This window comes from Nothobranchius furzeri, chromosome 9 (assembly GCF_043380555.1).
Source record: "Nothobranchius furzeri strain GRZ-AD chromosome 9, NfurGRZ-RIMD1, whole genome shotgun sequence".
NCBI classification, from domain to species: Eukaryota; Metazoa; Chordata; class Actinopteri; order Cyprinodontiformes; family Nothobranchiidae; genus Nothobranchius; species Nothobranchius furzeri.
The window spans coordinates 55344579-55366471 of record NC_091749.1 but is presented as its reverse complement, the minus strand read 5'-3'; the positions used below and the strand labels follow the sequence as shown (position 1 = coordinate 55366471).

The window sequence follows — 21893 nt, the reverse complement described above, 5'->3', positions numbered from 1 at the left end:
GGCAAAAGTCACAAACAGATACAGTTACTTTGATTTTGAAGTGAATTCTTTGATGATTATTGAGGGTTTTTTAGCTCGCGGCTGACATCATTTTAGTATTAATGTGGTTTTTATTAGTGTAAAGTTATGCATCCGCTCTCTAAAAGGAGCTGATAATTTTATGATAACTGTGACATTTTTACGTGATTTGGTTTCCATCACTGCTTTGTTTTGCTTTCGTCTGTGTATGGAGCCTTCCATCTGTCCAGCATCTTTGACCTAAAATGTTCCTGTTTATGTTTGCTGGATCATCTAATGAAGGTCCAGAAACTTCTCTGGTTTGAACTTTGTTTTTGTTTACACGTATCACTTTGTGCAGCGTGTTTGGTTCCACATAGATAAATGGTCACATTTTTTTTCACAAACACACCAATAACAAAAACAACACCACCAAAGCACCAAAAACGTCCTAATTCAGCCTTAGGCAGAGGAAACTGTGTTGCACTCCTGGATTTCTCAGTTGATGGTTTATTCTGCTACATTCTGGCTACACTGTGGTCACCAGACATGAAGACAGCCACTCTATAAAATGCGTTTGATGCTTGTGAGTGCTCAGTAAGTGGTTAAGTACAAATTAATGGAGGCTGCGTCACTTTGAACAGAGCGACTGAGTTGATATAAGTCGGAAACATCAGAGGGAATGTTAAAGTCCCCGCAAAATGATGATTACAAATATCTTAGCAGCAGAACCAGATCAGAATGAGCAGGTCAGAGGGGATAAATATTTGAAGATGTTTTAGGGGGTTAAAAGTGATGGACTACCAACCTGAACGTGAACCTGGTGCTTCCTGATGTAAAGCTTCATGAAGGATGCCAACAAAACCAGAGAACCAGACCAGAAGATCACAGCTAACAGGGTGTCAGATTCCTCAGATGCTCTTTCTGTTTTTGTCGTTTGCCTGTTTGATTATTTATCTCAGCATCCACCAGTTAGCTGTTTCTCTGTGCTCGTTTCTGTCACCTTCCCTTCCGTGTCTTCATGAAATTCCTGGTTAGTTTTTGTCTTTTTATGTCTAATGTCTGTTGTTAATCTTATTTACTCCTTATTTCTCTTCCTGCTGCCACATTTTCTTTCTTTGCTTTTTAAGTCTTTTTTTGGTGTGTTTTTCACTCTCCTCCCCCCAGCCGAGCTTCCCACTTATTTCTATCTTTTCTTCTTACTTCCTTCATTTTCCCTTCCTCCTTGTATGCTTATCCTTTCTATGTTTCATGTTAGATAGTTCTGCCTTTCCTGTCTTTCCTGCTCTTCTTTGGGAGCCTTTCTTTTCTTTGCTTGATCAGACAGTCAAAGCAGCCAAGCCGCCGGAGGGAAAAGCAGGCAGAGGAGCTGCTCTCCGTCCGACCTCCCTCCCTCTCCAGAGACAGAAACTAATGCCGACACGCCAATAATCCGTGTGGAGACGGTTATTCATCATTTCTATTGGCCATCAGTCTTTCACTGAAAGTGTAGCACTCTTATTAAACTTAGCTAATTTACTCTATTTAGTGTTTTTGGTCTTATGCTCTCAAGGATCATCCTTGACTGATTGTTAGAAATTTGCACATGGGAAGCTGCAGGCCAGAGGTTGTTGTTAATGGGTCAGTGGGTTTAATCAGAAGTAAGGGAGAACGGAGAACACAGTTGGAGAAGACGATAAATAAGACCTGATCTTCCCTCCCACAGTAGCTGCCATCATTATGCAGCACAAGACGGCTCTTAACCCTCCACTGTTCCACCAGACCCACTCAGTGTCCAGAACAAAACATCCAATTACACCGAGCAGAGTTCTCCTGCCAGCGTGTTTAAGTTAGAGGCAACTTTTCAGTTAAAAAAACTACATCAGCTTCATTTTATGTTTTGTTCCTTTGAGCCCAAATTAAACAGTCCACATCTTGCAGAGTAACCCTGAAACTCGTTGAAACGTTTCTGTGTAACTTTTCAATGCATGTGCTGTAAGTGTACTTGGACTTTTCCCATTTAAAGGGTTGGTTTGATTTTAGGTTCTGGCTGTGCAGAACAAAAGCTCTCAGAGCAGAGCGAAAACAAAGGCAATGGAGGAAACAGAGCAATGACTTGATTTCCGTTCTGGCGTGTGCGCAGATCTGTTGGAAAAGACGAACATCGATGCTCGATAAATGTGTTTCTGGGTGCATAAAGTCCAAATTACATGAGTGGCTGCTTATTAATAAACTTTCTTAAGCACATTAGGCCACAATCACAAGCTTCAGGTGCAGATTACCTACTTCGACACACGGGGCGGATAAAAGAAAACAAGTGACTGGCACAGAACTTAATGAAAACAAGTTAAAGCAAAGTTATGAAAGTAGAGCAGAAATCACTTTCTGTGGGCTAAGCGTCAGGTGTGATTTGTCTTCAGAGTCAGTGTACACGCGGAAAGGACAGGAGACAGAGCTGAGGTTCTCTTTGAGAGTGACGAGGATGGATAAGATCATGTGAGTCCATCAGAGGGACAGCTCATGTTAGATGTTGTGGAGATAAATTCAGAGAGGGCTGAGCGAGATGGTTGGGACATGTCCAGAGAAGAGACGACGGCTACAGAGGTAGAAGAATGCTGAGCCACCAGGCAGGAGGCTGAGAGGAGATCTATGGATGTAGTGAAGGAGGACATGAAGTTAGTTGGTGTGAGGGTGGAGGATGCAGAAGACACGGACAAGTCTAAGAGGAAGAAGACGTTCAGCTGTGAGTAAAGAGGAAGATCTTGGAGCTTTTTTAACTGTAATTAGCTTCTGTGAAAAGTTCTGAATTTGCATTTTGCCTTCATTCTAACCACTTTTCAGAGACATGATTTCATGAAACTAACTGTTGACACACATGACGCGCATTAAACAGAATGAAACACATAAACAGAAAAAAAACCTAAATGAAAATCAATACTTACTGAAAATACAAATCCTCATGGGAAGGATGAATAAATCACTGTTGCCCTTTTTCTGGTTGAACTAGCAGTTGTTGGTTTTTTTTTCCAGATATTTGCATCTTTGGAGTTGTAATAATTTGGCCAGTTGTCCTGCTGCTGAAATCACGGTGATAAATGAATTCAGCACATCATGTTATTGTTTCAGAACTGACATGTGAATGATTTTGATAAGTCTCCTAATGTATCTCCTAAATAACACACATGTATCTTATTGTGTGCTTTACGACTTTCTAGTTTTGTGCTCTGATTTATTTATTTATCTATTTATTTATTTTAGCTACATTTTTATTATTAATTGGACAAGACCTGCAGAGGTTCCAATTTATGTGTTTTATTTTTTTCAATTCAATTCAAGTTTATTTATATAGCGCCAAATCATGACAAGAGTCGTCTCAAGGCACTTCACACAGTAAACATTCAGATACAGGTCAGGGGTCTCATTTATCAAACATGGCGTAGAATCCTTACTAAAACCGTACTTAAGCTCTGCAAAAAAACTGTACTGACGCCAAGTGGGTTTGTGATCCATCAAACATGGAGTACGCACAGCTGCACGCAATCTCTGCTTCATAAATCGGAGACTAACGAGAAATTCTCAGCTGCATTTTAGTCACATCCCGCCATCACCACGCCCACTTACTGCCATAAATAGTCAATGCAAAGTGCCTTGTGGATGTCATGCATATACATAAGTCGGCTTGTTGCAGCATTTCATTCACGACCGCAGATCAAGGAAGCGCTGTTTCATGAGCAGAAATTCAGGTACTTGTGGGTGAGGTGGAGAAATGAAAGGAAGTGCTTTTGCAAAACAAATAAGAGAAAATCCACGGAGTGGCACAGCACTGCTGAAGCCGTCAATGCTGAGTTCTTCAGAGAGATCTGTGGCGGATTAAAAAAAAAAGATCTGTCATGGATTTTATCACTATGTTTATCAATAACCCATTACCTATAGCAAAGAGGAGAAAATGAGCAGACAAGTCAAACAGTTATAATTGTGGCAAAATGCCGAAGCAAACGCCTCGAACATCTGTTCACAGGCTTTATTTATAGGGAGAGATAACAGGTAGAGAGAGTCAGTGTGTGTGTGTGTGTGTGTGTGTGTGTGTGTGTGTGTGTGTGTGTGTGTGTGTGTGTGACAAGAATGTGTGTGTGTGTGTATGAGTAAGTAAGCATGCATAGAGCAATACATTACATCCAGTTGATTGAGTCCACGATCAGGAATTAATAAACATAGACTTTTCCATAACATGATCCAATCAGGATTCGATCCCCAGACTCCCGGGTGAAAGTCACGCGTGCTAACCAGTCAGCCAAACAGAGATCTCCCTTGTTCAAGTAGCGAGGGTGCATGATTAATCGGGTCACAGTGACAGGACACACACTATCACAGACGCATGACATTCTGTCTCAATCTGTCCCCCAGCTGATTTTCAGCATTCCGCATTCTGTGCTTCAGGCTGTGTGTATGTGCACGTGCATGTGTGTGTGAGTGTACGTGCATGCATGTGTGTGTGTGTACGCGCATGTGTGTGCGTGTGGGGGGGTCTTGTTCTGTGTGAAAACGAAGCAGTACAAGTGATAATGCTGCAGGATTTCATAATTGTATCCTTCTCAGCAGCAGCACTGCAGGTGCTCTCCATGTCCAACATGTGGGTAAGCAAGGTCCTTAGTCAACTTAAAGTTGCTCACATTTTTCCGCTAAGATTTCTTTCATAAATCCCAAAGTTTGCATGGAAAGTTGCTCACGCAGTTTTCCGACCCCGTTTTGTGCGTAAGCAAGCTTGATAAATGAGGCCCCAGTTCATTAAGCCAATCAGTAAAAAATTTCGTATTTGAGGAACTCAGCAAACTGCATCAAGTCACTGACTAGTGGCAGTGACTTTACAGCAATCCTCATACTAAGCAAGCATTTAGTGACAGTGGAGAGGAAAACTCCATTTAATAGGAAGAGGAGGTTTCTTCCTGCTCAGTATAAGCAGCCATCCATCACGACTCACTGGGGATCGAGAAGACAGAGCAGACACACACACACACACACACACACACACACACACACACACACAGTAATGTTTCTATGGTTACATTGTGATTTCTTAGTAAATATTCTATTGATGAGAGAAAAACTTTATTGTATTTATCCTAGTGAATCTATAATTAAACGGGTAAACTAGTAGTAGCACATTAAATGTCAAGGAAAGTAAAATGTTATTATCAGGAGAGGGAGAATGTTTAAGTGGTTAGCAACAGTGTTCAAGCCAATGGCCCCCTCCATGAGGGCACCACAGCTCATTTATCATTTTTATTCATCATTATCTGGCTCCACATACCTTTCTGATAATTAGCTAATTTAGTTCCGATATTATTAGTTTTTTCTTTTGTCTTTATCTGTGGCTTGGTTTGTTTTAGCCAGTTCAGCTTCCTGTCCTCGTCTTCCATCAGGTCCTGGTTTCCTCATCACCACATTGGCCCTCTGTTACAAACAGACATCTTCAGCTTTGCTTGAGATTGAGTCTGTGTGATCTTTTTTGTCTCCCTGTTTTTGTTTAAATAAAGTAAATTCCATTTATTTCATCCCCATCTTTTCACCAAGAACCCGCATGTAAGTCCTCGTCGACACAACCTTGCAGCGCTGAGTTGCAGCCTTTGCTTTTGTCTGTCTTGAATTCCCCGCTGGACACGAATGTCAGAGTTGAACTGTGCACCATTCTGCTCCATGAATCTTACGTTGGTTTGTAGGCAGAGAGACACGGTGAGCACTGATGCATCTATCAGAGGCTGTTGTGTTCGTCTTCATCCAGATGATTATTTTTATTCACGTAGTTCACAATAAAAACTGAGTTTAAATTGCATCAGATGCATAAATCATCAATTGAAATGTTAAGCTGAAGGTAATTATTGTTCTTGTATTTGTTTTGAAACCTAATGGAATTTGACAAATTAGTAAAATATATTTATTAAAACTTATGCACAAAGCACATAAAGGAGTCTACCAATAACTATTCAAAAGAGATTTGTAAAACAAGAAAGTAATTATAAATGATGTTTTTAAACCAAATTTCCAAACAGTGATAATAGAAAGATGTATTTGAGTTAAAGGCGTCTGTTTATGGAATAGTCTCGACAGTGAAATGAAACAATCTAAATCATTTTCTGTATTTAAAAATGTGTCAAACGTATCTTGATGAAATAATAAGACCTTAAAGAGCAAGTCACCCCTTACAAGAAGCGTACTTCACTCCCACTTCATGTTTGAAAAATGCAACAAATGCTGTTGCTTGGCAGACTGAGAGGGTGGAGCCACTAACAAATACACACACTCACAACATTGTGACATCATAATGTACCAGTTTACATCATAGCATACCTCTTAGCCAATAGCAGCAGCAGATTTTAATTCAAATCCAGTGAAGAGTTTTTACCCGACAACGGCACAACACTGACAGTTTCAGGCAGAAAATTTAAATTTTAACTAAAATGCACTAAAGTGCAAAACTACTGACTACACGTGTCTGCAGCACGATTAGACACGCATTTATATAGTTTATCAGAAAAAAATAGTTGATTTGGGGGTGACTTGCTCTTTAAGTAGGCTGATAGACTTGTTTGTGTTGGGGGTGGGGTGGGGGGGCAGTCTTTGAGTTGAACAGCTAATGTCTGATGTGTAAAGGGTGCAGATATAATATGTTTTTGCTTCTTTCTGCTCCTTTTCATTTATGATTATTTGTGAACATGAATTGTTTTAATGTAAATTTTGTTTGATTGCATGAAATGAAATAAAAAATAGAAAAATGGCAACCAAATCCACAGATTTGCAGGTAACATGAGTTTTCAGGTTTAAGCTCCCCTTCTTACTTTTGGATTTTATTCTTCTAATCATCCAATAATCTCCACGTGAGGCCCCTTAGCAACATCACAGTTATTCTATTTGGAGACGCTGATGAGTATGCAGAGCTTCCACCACAGGATTTGATAGACTTGTAAGTAAGTAAGTACATTTTATTTAAACAGCACTTATCACAGACATAGAATCACAAAGTGCTTCACATAGATCAAAGCAAAATAAAACAAAGTCATAAAATCATAATGAAATAGATTAACATCAGAAAAATCAATTCTGTGCATGTTTAGAGCTGAAACAGTCATTTTCTCACGTTCTGGAATTTAAAAAAATACATCCTCTATCCAGTAAAGACAGCACCTTATAGGAACGCCCGTGGATGAGGATGTTCACTCTGCTCCGACACTTGCAGCAACACTCTGCTTTATGATACAGGAGAGAACATAGAGGGACCTTTCAGAGCTTTGTATCCTTCTCAACCTGATTTCTGCCTCCAAGTTGTGCCAACTGTTGTTCTGCAGCGCGAGCAAGCTGAGGTTTAAAGTAAACAAGCCGCCCACTATCTGTCTGTCCATTCAATGATAACAGTTACGGAGTACAGTGAAGATTTGTTCTCCGTGTGAATCGATGCTAATCACATCACCATGCTGCCTCGGCCCTCATGACTCGCTCTCTCTCTCTCTGTCTCTGGTTTCACACTACTCTCCCTGGCCTTTTTCTCCTCACCCACTGCTTTCCCCCCCTCCATCTCTGCCCCTCCACTTCCCTCCTGTCTCCCTTCATCATACAACCTCTGAGGGTTGTTGCATGCGAGCCCGTCCTCCACATGGTGAAGACAAAGATGCTGAAGCTATCACTAGTGACGTTATGTTGCATTCATTGTGTTCCTGCAGCAGCTGTTGCTGATTGTTGTGTCCCACGTGTTATGAAGCAGGCGTGTGTGTGTGTGGGCTCTCTTTTGACGATCAATATGAGTGAGATGAGCTTCATCCTTGCTTTTGCTTTTATTGGACTTGTTGACTCAATTTGGACAATTTATCTGTAGATTTAGCTTCAAAATGCTCTAACTGCAGAGATCTTTTCATCTGCCACCCTCCAGTGAATCTTCTATTTTTCAGAATCATTTTGATGAAAGCTGCTTCTAATTTAGGGATTTGTTTTCATTTTACATCCTCACAGCTGCCTTGAGACTGTAATTAAATCAGCCTTCAGCTGCTTGAGACGTGTTTACATAACTAAAATTTGGACTAAATAAGTAGCATTGAAGCACTGACAAGGTCCAACATTTGACATTTTTTCTATTTTATTGTTGAATAAAAAAGTGAAAATAAGCAGATGCAGGAAGGGAAGCCCAAAATGACTTACTGATTTAGAAATGTAACCCTGAATGCTTTTCCTCCTGAGGAGAGTTGTTTTTGTTCTTCGTCTAAGACCTGACCCTGACTCTGAAAAATCATTTTCTCAATCCGTCTGTCACTTTTCTACCTGCTGTGTCCATCTTTAGCTGAACAGCTGCAGTCGGATGTTTCACAAGTGCAAGTACCATCGTAGCCTATAGCGAGCGCTGCTGGCTTTGTGAATGGGATAGGAGCAATGAAGGTGCCATTAAATGTGTGTGAATTAGTTAGTAAGTTTATCTGTCAGTGTGGTGATTTATTATGGATACAGTCACCTGTTAAAAAAATAAAAACTATGTGAAATGAAAATGCAGTACCACTGATGACCACTAGATGCTGGCTCTAAAACATTTTTTTTGTAATTCCTATAAGTCCATATTTTCCCAAGCCCCTCTCAAGCAAGAGTTGGGCAGCCCAGCTCCTTGAGGACCACTCTCTAACATGTTTTAGTTGCTTCCCTGCTCCAACACACCTGTTTTAATGGTCAAATCACCTGTTCATTATAAGTCATCAAGCTCTGCAGAAGCCTGTTAATCACCTACTGATTAAAATCAGGCGCATTTAGGCAGATAAACCTCGACATTTTAGAGACCCTTACATGGATATTCACATTACCTGGGTCTTTCAACCAGACGCGTAGGCGTCTAACATCGGTGAAATGTAGTTAGCAGTTAGCTGCCATTATAGACTGTGCGTGCCTCAAAGCTTTACATTTGGAAGTGTCCCAGAAGCATAGGGATGCTTACTTTGGGTCTACGTTTAGGTGTTATTGGCTCCAGAACAGTTCGGGTCCGACCAGACACAAAGTCAAACACAAAACCAGTGATAAAGATCTTTCAAAATAAAAGTCACAAGCAGATTTCATGTTGCTTAACTAGTAAAAGAGTCTGCCATCACTTGTGAAACTTCTTTAGTTGAGGTAAACAGAACAAAAATAAAGCTCTTCTTGAATACACGCTGCCGTCTTTCTCTTTGCTTGTTGATGTGTGAACTACCTAAATCACGCATGGTGTTGTAATTATCTTGAGATTTCATGACCGTGCGGGGTGACTGGTTGTAACTCTCTCTGCTGTTTTGCGTCTGAAATGCTCCCGGTGGGTAGAGAGATCGCGAGGAAAATGCATCTACATCAAATCACGCCTGTTTGTATAGCACATTTAAATGCAACAGTGTTGCCCAAAGTGCTGAACTTAAGCACATGAAAACATTAAAAAATAAAAGCAGTCAAGTAAAAACACAATAAAATGTTAAAAACAATCAATCAAAAATGAGGCATAAGAAATGATAAAAATACAGGACTACCAAGTCATCAAGTAATAGTAAAAGCTGTCGAGTAAAACGTTTTCAGGAGCTTTTTAAAAATGGCAACAGATGGCGCCTGCTGAATGGAGATAGGCAACATGTTCCACAGAGTCGGTGCTGCCACAGTTACGTTACGCACCGCTCACGCATCCGGTGAAAATTCTCGGCGAAGGGTTATTTGTGAGTTCTGTTCAACATAGTGTGTGTGTTTGGGTCCAGATGCTGTGCGTGTGTTGAAATGAAAATTGTTAAATTTGGAGGCTTCTCTGCGTCAACACACCTGGTTTTAATCAGCAGGTGGTTAACAGATCTCTGCAGAGCATGATGAGCTGCTGAACAGGTCATTGAACCAGGTGTGTTGGAGCAGGGAAAAAAGTAAAACATACAGGATAGTGGTCCTACAGGACCAGGGTTGCCTACCTCCAGTCCATGTGGCCAGCTGAATTCAGCTTATTTCCATGGCAACAATCTACAGTAAATTAATCTCCAATTTAAAAGTAAAGTTCTTATGAAAACAGGTCCAGATGAAATGCTGATTGCACACAATCAGTTGAATAAATCTGTAATATCATCAGTTTATAATTATATATATATTTATAATTTACATAAAAATAGCCCTAGAAAATAAAACAAGCAAATTTAACCAAATCTTTACTTCAACACATTGCCCACCCTGAGCAAGCACAGCAGAGTGGATGAGGTGGGAGCCTCCAGCAGAACCAGGACCAGGAGGGGCGACCCCTTCTGCCTGAACTGAATGTAATTCTTTTAGATTTGCCAGAAGTTTGAAATGAGGTCCCAGTTCACTATAGGTATTAAAACCCTTTAAGGATGATCTACATTTCTGATGTAATTATCTTTTTTATTAAGCCCATTTTGTAATGTCTGTCAGGTAATTAATGAAATAAAAAAATCATCCATGTATCCAATAATCAAGGGTTTGGGTCAGCATCCTGACCTTCATGATTTCCAAGGTTTCAGTTTTCCAATTTTTCTGTGTTTCTGAAACTGACTAACACTACCACAGCGATTTTGGGAAAACTCTGTTTATGCAGATAAAAAAGTAATGTGATACATTTCTTTGTCTGAGTCGTCGATATTAGCTCTTGTTTGCTCATCCACAGGAAAGTGACCTGCTTTGTGCTGTGATGTCATTAATTAAATATGTGATTCCCCTCTGTCTGTGTTTGTTCGTGCTTGTCTGTCTGTGTGTATGACTACATCTCTCTCTCTCTCTCTCTCTCTCTCTCTCTCTCTCTCTCTCTCTGTCTGTCTGTGTGTGTGTGTGTGTGTGTGTGTGTGTCCGTCCACAGCTCCAGCCAATGCCCAGATTGCACACTCCGGTGCAGCGTGTAACGTGAAGGATGATAATATAAGTGAGAGAATTTACACCATCAGAGAAGGAGACACACTAGAGCTCCGGTGTATTGTTAAAGGACACCCACGACCACAGGTAGGCCCCCGCCCCACATGCTGAGCATTCATTGCATATGTGTGCGGTGTTACACGTGTGCTTGCTGTGATTCACCATGACCTGGACAGAGTGTGCAGGTGAGTTCAGAGGATTTTGGTCTCGGAACATTTTGTCATTGTGCCTTTCTGACAATTGGTTTAAGGAGCTGGAGCCTTGTTAGGATTTCACATGAATGAGAATAAATATGATGGATAGAAAGTCTGACTCCTTAGAGAATTTACATAAGTCTGGTTGAAAAACATGTTAGGGTGCCTGTGTCACGCTGCGGGTGCAGGACGATTGGACCCAAAACACAGAACACCACAACTCAAGGCTGGAGAGGTTGTATAAATAAATAATCCTTTAATTTAGGGTGAGAACTAAAAAGCAAAAACTGCAGGACTCTAAGCAAAAGTTCTAAAGTTCCAAAAGTCAAAAACAAAAGCTCACTTATGAGCCAGAATCTGGAGACACAGACAGGGTTATATACACAGGGCTGGGGTGATAGGAGACGAGGAGCAGGAGAGGAAACCAGACCTAACTGGGGAAGGGAACACACACACACACACACACACACACACACACACACACACACACACACACACACACACTAAAGGAGACTAAGGAACTGAAATAATAAACCTATAGAAACTACAGTGGGGAGACTAAGGAAAACCTGGAGGGGGCTAGGGAGCAAAGGGACACAGAACACGTCAGCCAGGATGGAGATTGCACATGTATAAAGTTATTTTTTATATATAAATCTACGTAAAGTGCAAGAGAATGGGAAGATTATTTTTGTATTATATAATATTACACAATATATTAAAATATCAAATATAAATATATTACATTCAAACAAAACTCCCACAGTTTTATAGTGTGTTAAACCCACTGAGGCATTTTCAAACAAGAAAATAAAAAAATCTGTGCTTTTTCAACATCTTTTTTATGTAGTTTTTTAAAATAGATTGAATGTGTCAGTTATCACTGCCTCAGCTCTTGTTCTTCCTCCTATTGCATTCATCAAAGAAGTATCTGTCTCATTTTGGTAGACTTTTCAGGTTTGGTCTCAGATTCAAGCATGCCACTCTGTCTTTAGTTGCATTGGTTTTCATTTTTCCACCAACATCGCCAACCCTGAGGTCCCATCACACTGCTACTGATGTTGTTATTATGCATGAACACCTCTGTTTAACCTTATTTACTTAGCGTGGCTGGTTCATGTCTGCATTTTAAAGAAAAACACACTGGTGACATTGGGAGGAGGTCACGTGTCACGAACATAGCACCCTATATGTGTTATCCATCTTTTATGACATACTGGTTAGTAATTACTTGGGTTTATAGAGTCAGTGTAGTTCAGTTAGTGCTGAGTCAGACAGTTTCACTCACCTTACTGTGACTTCACCTTAAAGCAAACCCCGCCTCAGGGCTCTCAGTTAAACCTTTATGTAAAACTTCTTCTGCTGGGAGTAAATTGTCTTGTTAGTGAAACGGTCACCATATTTGATTTGGCACTACACACATTGTTGTCATGAGTCAGGGCAGCGGTGAAGCAGGGAATGTGCTTTGTGACTTAAAGGTCATGGGTTTAATTCCACAAAAACAACTTGTTGGATAAGTGCTCTCTGTGCTGTAAACAATTGAATTACAGTATTTGCCCGGAGCAAAGCTAGCAGAACCTGTGCTGATGCTTTATGAATAAAATATTGTAAAATTGTTTGAAAAATAACACAATCCTGGTTCTGTTTAAAGATATAAAAGGTATACATGGGGAAAATTGGAACATGTAAAAATGCATTAGTGCATAATGGAACTGGTCTGCTCTTTTATACTTTTTAAATTTGGATGTGGATTTGGTTATTTTCTTTCTTAAAAACAAGGCACTCTCAGTGTACAACACACACACACACACACACACACACACACACACACACACACACACACACACACACACACACACACACACACACACACACACACACACTCCAGCAGTTCACTCCACAAAAAAAACGATGTGTCCAGGTTCAAAGGTCTATATATATATATATATATATATATATATATATATATATATATATATATATATATATATATATATGTATGTATGTATGTATGTATGTATGTATGTATATGTATGTATATATACATACATACATATGCATGCATATATACATATATATGTATGTATGTATGCATACATATATGAATGTATGTATATATATATATATATATATATATATATATATATATATATATATACATTCATATATGTATGCATACATACATGAATGTATATATATATATATATATATATATATATATATATATATATATATATATATATATATATATATATATATATATGTATATGAATGTATATATATATATATATATGTATATTGAGAGAGATCCACACAGAGTTGTGCGCAAACCTGCTTCTCAAAAGACCAAAACACAGTTCATTATTTAAACTTTTATTTTCTTCAGAGCTGGAATATTAATCATAACACAGAACATACCCTGAATAACAGACACTACTCAAGTTCATTCCCCCGGAGCAGTTCAAAGATGTAGGAAATTGCGTCAGTGATTGCTTGTTCTCCGGTTCAGAGGTGGGAGTATATTTTGAATAATGATCACTTTGGTCACATAGTCAGAATGTGAAATATATATGATGAGTGCAAACAAGACTTTCGCTGCCTCTGGCAAAGAGACACTAGTTGAGTGGGAGCGTGTGCACACGTGGACACATATATGTGTGTTTCTGTCAGGGAGGAAATGTGCATCTGCACACTAGCAAACAAAGACAAGCAGAGGAAAAGAAACTCAATACAGACTTGGGCAAAATAGTAGCAGCTGTAAAAGTATTTCTGCAGCCTGTGGAACCTAAAAACGGAAGTGGAAGCAACCCATCCTGATTAAATCATTTATGTCTCACAAAATCACACAAATACCAGGATTCTGAAGAAAAGAAAAGCAGCAAGTTCAGTCTTGGAGGAGTCATTCTGTCAAAAACGGTGTAAAAACCCAAATAACAATCCTACAGGTGTGTGTGTGTGTGTGTGTGTGTGTGTGTGTGTGTGTGTGTGTGTGTGTATTTGTGTCAAGAAATGTTTTTTAAAACCCACGGTGAGGGAAATACCTACAGTGACAACAATGAGACAGTTATGATGGCGGTGTGACAGTAGAAGAAAACAATGAGTGTGCTGACCTCTGTTCTGGTGCTTTCTGCTTGAGTTGCACCACTGCAGCATTCTGCTGTCAGTCCCTTTGGGCTTACAGAGTTTCCACCGCATTCCACATGCTGCATGGATCACCTGATCCTTGTCACCTCGGTGACTCCTTCTCATCTTCCTCACACACATAGATATCCAGCTGTGCCGCAGCACGTCTTTATTTTTTGTGCCCTCGTTAGTTCTATCACATTCCATCATTTAGAGGAGAAGGTAAAGCTCACAAAACAATATTTTTTTCACGGCTCAAATGAACACAAGGCAACTCCAACGCCAACTAAAACGGCTGAGTGAAATACCATCAGAAAACCTCGAAGATGTGAGTGTAGCATTGAGAAGGATTCCTACAATCACCATCACTGAAACTAATGAGCTGATATACACGTCAGCAGGAGTGATCCTTGAGATGCTTGGCTGTAAGAGCATGAGCAACCATGAGAAACAATACCCTCCATAGAAAAGAAGGTTGGAGGCCAACATCAAGGCAGCACGGAGTGAAGTGAGCCATATCAGAGTTCCAAAAAGGTACAATGGGAAATACAGAACCCAAGAGCTACAGCCAGACACCCATACCCGAAGCACTGGAAACTGCTAAAGGCTCCAAGCCTTGGCCAGCCACCTAAAGAGATACACGAGAGCAAGTGAAGCCAGGTGAATAAACCCTCTCTTGTTGACCCAACCTGCTAAATTGTACTCAGTGGTAGGGTAATAACAGCAGAGCAGACCCACCAAGGCTGGAGACTGAAGAGTACTGGAAGGGCATTTGAGAAAAGGAGGCATCACACAACAGCAATGCAAAGTAGCTAGCCTCCCCAAGGGAAGAACACAGTAACCCCTCTGAGCAGAACCCGGCATCCATCACTGCAGCAGACATTGAAGAGAGAGTCTCAAGTATGAAAAACTGTACAGCACCAAGACCTGACATGATCCACGCCTACTGGCTTAAGAAGTTCACTGCACTCCATGAGCATCTGGCAGCACAAATGAACGTGCCAGTAAAGGATGGGGCTCACCCTGAGTGGCAAACTGAAGGGCACATAATCCTGATCCCAAAGGACCCCTCAAAGGGTTCAGTCCCATCCAACTATAGCCTGTCTCTCAAATCATGTCAGGCATCATAGTGACTAAGAGAAGTGGGCACATGGATAAACAAATGAGCACAGCACAGAAGGGCATCGGCAGAGATCCCAGAGGAGCCAAACACCCTCTGATAGAGCGAACAGTTGTCTAAGACTCCAAAGCCCGACACTCCAACCTGTGTACAGCCTGGATTGATACAAATAGAATATAATATGGTCTCTCAAAAATAAAAATCATGAGGTGTTTCATAGGAAAAATACATTTTCAAATAAAAAAATGTAAACATTTAAAAATGATTAAAAAATCATAATAATGGAGAAAGTAAAAATTGGGATTAAACAAATGTGAGGAAAGGGAAAAAGACAATGATTACGAAAATAATAATCAGTGGATCCCGGGAAAGGCAGAACTGGTGGAAGAAACTGAATGAGAAGAGGTTAGAGATGAATAGTCAACCGTAGGTTGTGTAAAAGCCAGCCTGAACAGACTACAAGAAAACCTATGACTCATGTGCAGCACTCATGCATCACTGACCACTTGCAGCTGTGCAACATCAACAGAGTCTGAGAGCCCTCATTCCAAACTTGATGGGGCTGTGGGAAACCACCCTTGAGGCCAATTGCAACTAGTCTCCATCAAATGTGGCATTTACCAAAGAGAGACACCCTGTCCAAATTTCTGTTCTGCATAGGGCTGAACCCCCTCAGCCAAGTAATAAACAGGACTGGCTATGGATATCCACTCAAGGGTAGAACCACAATCAGCTACCTCCTCTACATGGATGACAGAAAGCTGTATGCCAAGAGCGAGCGAGACATCAACTTACCGGGATCTACTGCACCAACATTGGAATGTCATTTGGATTTGAGAAGCGTGGTCAGATTTTGACAAAGAAAGGGAAGGTAGTCAACACAGAAGTAAGAACTATAGCAGACAGTGAGGACATCTACAAGCACCTTGGTAACCGACAAGCAAGCTCCATAAGTACATCAAGGATAAGGCCCCAACAGATGACGTACTCAGTAAATGTCTCAGACAATGGCGAACAGAGGAGAAGATGCTGGGATGTACCACCGCCAAAAAACTGAAGTGGCTGACATCAAGAAATCCTTCCACTGGCTAGAAAGAGCTGGTCTGAAGAACAGCACAGAGGCAACCATCATGGCTGCACAGGAAAAGGCCCTGAACAGAGCAGCAGAGGCCAAAATCTACCACACCAGACAAGACCCAAGGTGTAGGCTATGCAAAGTGGCCTCTGAGACAATCATAGCTGCAGGGTGTAAGATGCTGGCAGGGAAAGATTACATGGAATGCCACACCCAATTGGCTGGCATCGTGTACAGAAACATCTGTGCAGAGTATGGGCTGGAAGCCCCAAGGTCAAAGTGGGTAGCACGCCATAAGGTAGTTGAGAACAAGAGAGCCAAGATCCTGTGGGACTTCCAGATCCAGACCGACACACAGATAATGGCGAACCAACCTGATGTTGTGGCGGTGGACAAATGGAGGACAGCTGTTGTGGTTGATGTGGCAATACCAAGTAATGCCAACATCAGGAAAAAGGCACACGAGAAACTAGAGAAGTACGTGGGCCTCGTAGAAGAACTTAAGAAAGCCTGGAGCGTGAAGACATCGGTGGTGCCCGTTATCATCGGGGCACTCAGGGCAGGGCAGTAACCCTCAAACTGGAGGAGTGGCTAAAGCAGATCCCAGGAAAAACATCTCAGTCCAGAAAAGTGCAGTTCTAGCAACTGCTAAGATGCTGTGCAGAACCCTCAAGCTCCCAGGCCTCTGGCAGAGGACCCGAGCTTGGAGGGATGAGAGACCACCTGCAGAGGGTGAGAAGGGAATTATTTGTAATATAGTATGTCTTGCAGAACCCTCGGGGAACCTACGGATGACAACAATCTGAGACATTAGCCTTGAGTAGCCTGCAGCGATCTCATAGCTGAAAAAGTATATTTACATCTTCAGATCAGGATGTTACCTTCTTTTGTTTTGACAATTGCACATGTTGCATTTTCCTGTCTAAGTAATGTTTGCACGTTGTCTTTAATGATTAGGATTGTGGTGTAAACACTTTCAACAAAAACATGCATAGTTAGCAAAATTACAGTTTAGCTTTTGTAGCATCATTATTTACTCCTTAATGCACTCCTTTGTCTAGAGCAGGGATTCCCAAAGTGTGGTGCGCGCACCCCCAGGGGTGCGCGAGCTGCCGCTAGGGGGCGCGCGAGCTGCCGCTAGGGGGTGCGCGAGGTGAAAAGTGTAATGGCTGCGCAGCTCAGAGAAGTCTGTCAGATGTCACCATTTGCGTAGCCAGAAACTCATTTGTGGGTGGGCCTAAGAAAGAGTAAGTGGGCACAATAAATGTAATCAAAAACAAGTATATTTTTGCGCATGTGTCCTCCAAATGTGCCCTAGCTTCATAATAACAATGCACCGAGCTTCAGCACTCTGGCCTGCGCATACCGATACGTTCCGTATTTGATTATTTTTAACGGTGTTGGAGGAATCTGAAGGTGGTGAGTCATTCTGGCAGATTTAAGACCCTGTCTCAGGCAGGTGTTCTGACATTGTAAACCTCACACACAGAACATTGTGGATGTAACTAAATAAATCAAGAAATGATTCCGATTCAGGCTATAACAGCGCGCTGAAGATCTGAATTTCAGAGTGCGTCTGTCAGAGGTCAGACGCGTTCACGCGGAACCACGGCTCACAGGTGCACAAGTGAGCACATCAGTGCTGGGCAGAAGTAATTTTACAACATTGGTTTAAATAGCGCCAATAACGAGACACGGTGACTTGAGCGGCTCATGGAGCTGTGCCGCGCGCACACGCGCACACACACACACAGATTCAATAAGCGCGCACGCTGCGCAAACTCTGGTGCGCCGTCATATATTTATTTATTTATTTATATTGGGGCTGGGACTTGATTAAAAATTTTAATGTAATTAATTACATGCTTTGTAATTAATTAATCTCAATTAATCACATTTTAATCATTCAGGAAAAGTGCTCTCAAAGTAAAACTTTTAATTAAAATTATGAGACAGAGAATCAAACATTAGACATGGTTATTACTGTAAACTAAAGCTTTTAATAAAAAAATGCATTTTAATTATTCAAATGTCACTGTGTGATATGAAACAAAACCCAAATCAACTAAAATTTATAATTACAAATAGAAAACACCTGCAAAGGGTTCCTGAGCCTTTAAATAGTCTCTCTGTCTAGTTGAATGACTGAAATAAATTTGACTTTGCACCAGATTCAAATTTTTCCGGTTTCACTTGTTTGTATAACTGGGAGTTTTTATTAGCATTTCTACTCATAATGTAGTAAAAACACATAAATAATAATCCTTCAAAATGACAGTAGAACAGGCACAAATATGATCTAGGACTTAAATGTACTAACTTTTAACACCAGAGCAGGCGTGACATATTCTGAGAATGATCAGGAACACTAACTGGTTCCAGTTGGATGACTGGAGGATGATGGGAAGATAAAAGATTATGGCGAGGAAATAATGATCTGATGAACAGGTGAGCGGACCTTCCTTACATGGGAAGTCCTGATGTCACGTTAAGAAGGGGATGCTGCAGACCCGCAGATTCACGCCTGCTGCAGCGAATCTGGTGTGATCTCCAGCCTGATCACAACTTTCTCGTTCCTCGCTGCCCCTGATACACTTAAGCATCCGCCCCTTAGCTGATGACAGCTTCAACACACCTCGCTGCTTAATGATAGTAATGTATGTGATGTTTAGACAGAGACTCGTCTCAGAAACGTATAACTCCCCGACAGAATTGTTTAGAAAATCATCAGAAAAGTTTCAGAGTGTTTCTGTTTTAACTTAAAGTTCTGTTTTCAACTTTAAGACACGTTGTCTGTGATTGTTTACATAGTGAGAACACGGAGCGTTCTCCCAGCAGCAGCCAGGTGCCTCTCGTTTGTCTGACTACTTTCATAAACTACTGTTAGGGCACAGAATTATTCTGTCTGGAGCTTTCAGCGCTGCACAGATGTTACGTAAATGTTAAAAATATAGCTTACCACAACTTTTGTAAAGTTCCCGTTGCCTCCGGGCAGCCGCAGCAGAGATGTCCGCGACACGGACTTCGTTGTTGTCTGGAAGTTTTTTTTTCCCAAGTTAAGAAAAGAGGCGGGCGTGTTTCCTAAATCCTGCATCAGTCCAAGCAAGGCAACTTCTTTCTGTTTTTATTCCGTTTAGTAGCCATTAGCACTGTGCATTGTTGTGTGCGTAAGTGATATTCAGTCTACGAGGAAGTCGTTCAATGAGAAAGGTTCCGCCGTGCTTGAAATGCAAGCTGCGATTAAATGCGTTAAATTTTTTTAACGCGTCATTTTTTTCTAATTAATTAATCGTAATTAACGCGTTAAAGTCCTGGCCCTAATATATATATATATATATATATATATATATATATATATATATATATACTGTATATAGCCATGCCCTGATGTGGGGGCTGGGGGGTGCGTCGACATGGTCGGGACATAGAAGGGGGTGTGCGGCTAAATAAGTTTTGGAACCACTGGTCTAGAGAAAGATCTTGTAGCTGTTTTGAGGAGCAGACTGAAAGTAACAGATGTCATGTGAATAAAAGGAGACAATTACAGTTCAGATTTACAGGGGAAAGAATAAATCTGAAACCTGTTGTTTTTGATAATATTTGTTGTGAAATTAAGTATATTTCACAGCACTAAGTGCTTTTAAACTAAACAGTGCTTTAATTTAGGCTCCAATAGATCACACATAAGATGTAATGAGCATCTATTATGAGTATTTTTTCATTTTCCACTTTGTGAGCAGTCTCTTTTTTGCATGCCTGCTAAACTCATAAGAATCTTCTGTTGGTGCTGGAATAATCAAATAAAGGTGGTTGGATAAGAGCAAAATTCAGTCGCGGCATATGACATGCCTTTATTGTATTCAGTATGACCCCCACACTGTTGTGCAAGTTTTTTCATCCAGTTCTATTTTCAAGCATCAACGCTCCTGAAAAATACCATTTTGAAGACTTTGTCCCTGCATGTATAACCAGACTCTTATGGCAGCTTTTCTGCTTTTATACCAATGCTGGTTGTCTTCATGTGACTGATCAGTCAGCCAGATAGTCCTGTTTAGGACGTTGTTTAAAATTAACCCTAAAGTAACTGTTTTGGCCCTTGGCCTTTATTTTTTTATTTTTTTTTTTAATTTACTTGGAAATTACATGCCCAAACTTTATTGAGTATATTTCTGCAACCACAAGGTATAGTTGATTATTTTTTTGCCTAATTTAAAGGGGACTCTTGTGGGATTTGTTGAAATGTGTAAATATTAATATATGTGTCACTGATGAAATGGAAATGGAACATTGTAAAATCAGTTTTTGTTCTTTTTTCCACTTATTTGTATGCTTATATATATATATATATATATATATATATATATATATATATATATAAACATATTTTATTCATTCAAAATATGAAACTATATAAAAATAAAGTAATTAACCCTGAAAGATGAGGGCACAGCGCATTTTCCAAACTCAGTGTCTACCTATGGTGAACAATCAGGACTTCAAAGTTGATAAATAGCTGATTTTAATTTTTCTAAATATCGGTCAGCTTTAGAAGAAACAAATGTAAGAACTCCCATTATATCTGATCCACAAGGCTTCCTAATTTTAGCTTTATATTTTAGAAGGTAAGTTAACATCTGTATTATACCTGTATTGTCCATGGGGCTTATTAAAGCACAGAGAGGCTAAACGTTTTAGGCTCAGATGTAGTAAAATATTCACATGCCATCCTTTCTCATACTAGTACCTTTTTCTCAAAATTGGAGGGTTGAGAGAGGACATTACATGGATAGCTGAATAAAGGGTGAGTTAAAAACATTTCCCTTATTCCTTTTTTGACAGCTTACCTTTATTCAGCATCTGACAGTTTGTGGTAAAAAAAAACAACACAACATGCACATCTGAGTTTTGCAGGTGGAAGGTGTGGATCACTGATTACCAATGACTGCTCGTAGATGCAGCAAACACTTGTTTTTGAGCACTGGCAAAAAGGGAAAACAATATCTGAGTGAACAAATTGGAAGTTTCTTCATTTTTCTGAATAAGTTGGCAGACGAAAAGTTTGTGAGTGAGGTTTTTATGAGGAACTGCAGCAAACAGGAGTGGAAGAGAGGTTAGGGGTCATGAAAGGGCATGACGATCTGGTAGAAGAAAACTGCAAGCAGGAAAGTAGGGTTTGCTTGGACATGGACTTCAAATGTACAATGCTATGCGTGGCTCAAGAGAAAGAACACATGGAGAAATGAAATATTAACAAGTTGACTAAAACCGAGTGAATCATTGGAATAGACTGATAGATTGTTTCATGCATTAGGATGAGTTTGTCTGACGCCTTTAACAGCTCAACAGAGATCCAGTAGCGGGCAGAAAATAAGTGATTACTAATGTAATATATAGCCACAAGATGCCCAGTCATGGATCAAGTGCTCTGCATAACACAACAATGAGCCGTCAACTCTGACATCAGTGAGTGTGAGCTTGTTTCTAATGAACAAGCATCATGCTGAAACGTGAAAAAACTGTC

At 40.4% G+C, this 21893-nt stretch overlaps 1 protein-coding gene across 4 annotated transcripts in view; it reads left to right on the top strand.

Moving 5' to 3' along the window:
• Positions 1-21893, top strand: part of LOC107381286 (MAM domain-containing glycosylphosphatidylinositol anchor protein 1) — a 341592-nt gene that overhangs the window by 80222 nt on the left and 239477 nt on the right. For all 4 annotated transcript variants that reach the window (XM_070554534.1, XM_070554533.1, XM_054732169.2 and 1 more), the window contains one exon: positions 10808-10947. In XM_070554534.1, the coding sequence (XP_070410635.1) occupies positions 10808-10947 (140 nt within the window). The remainder of the gene's footprint in view (positions 1-10807; positions 10948-21893) is intronic.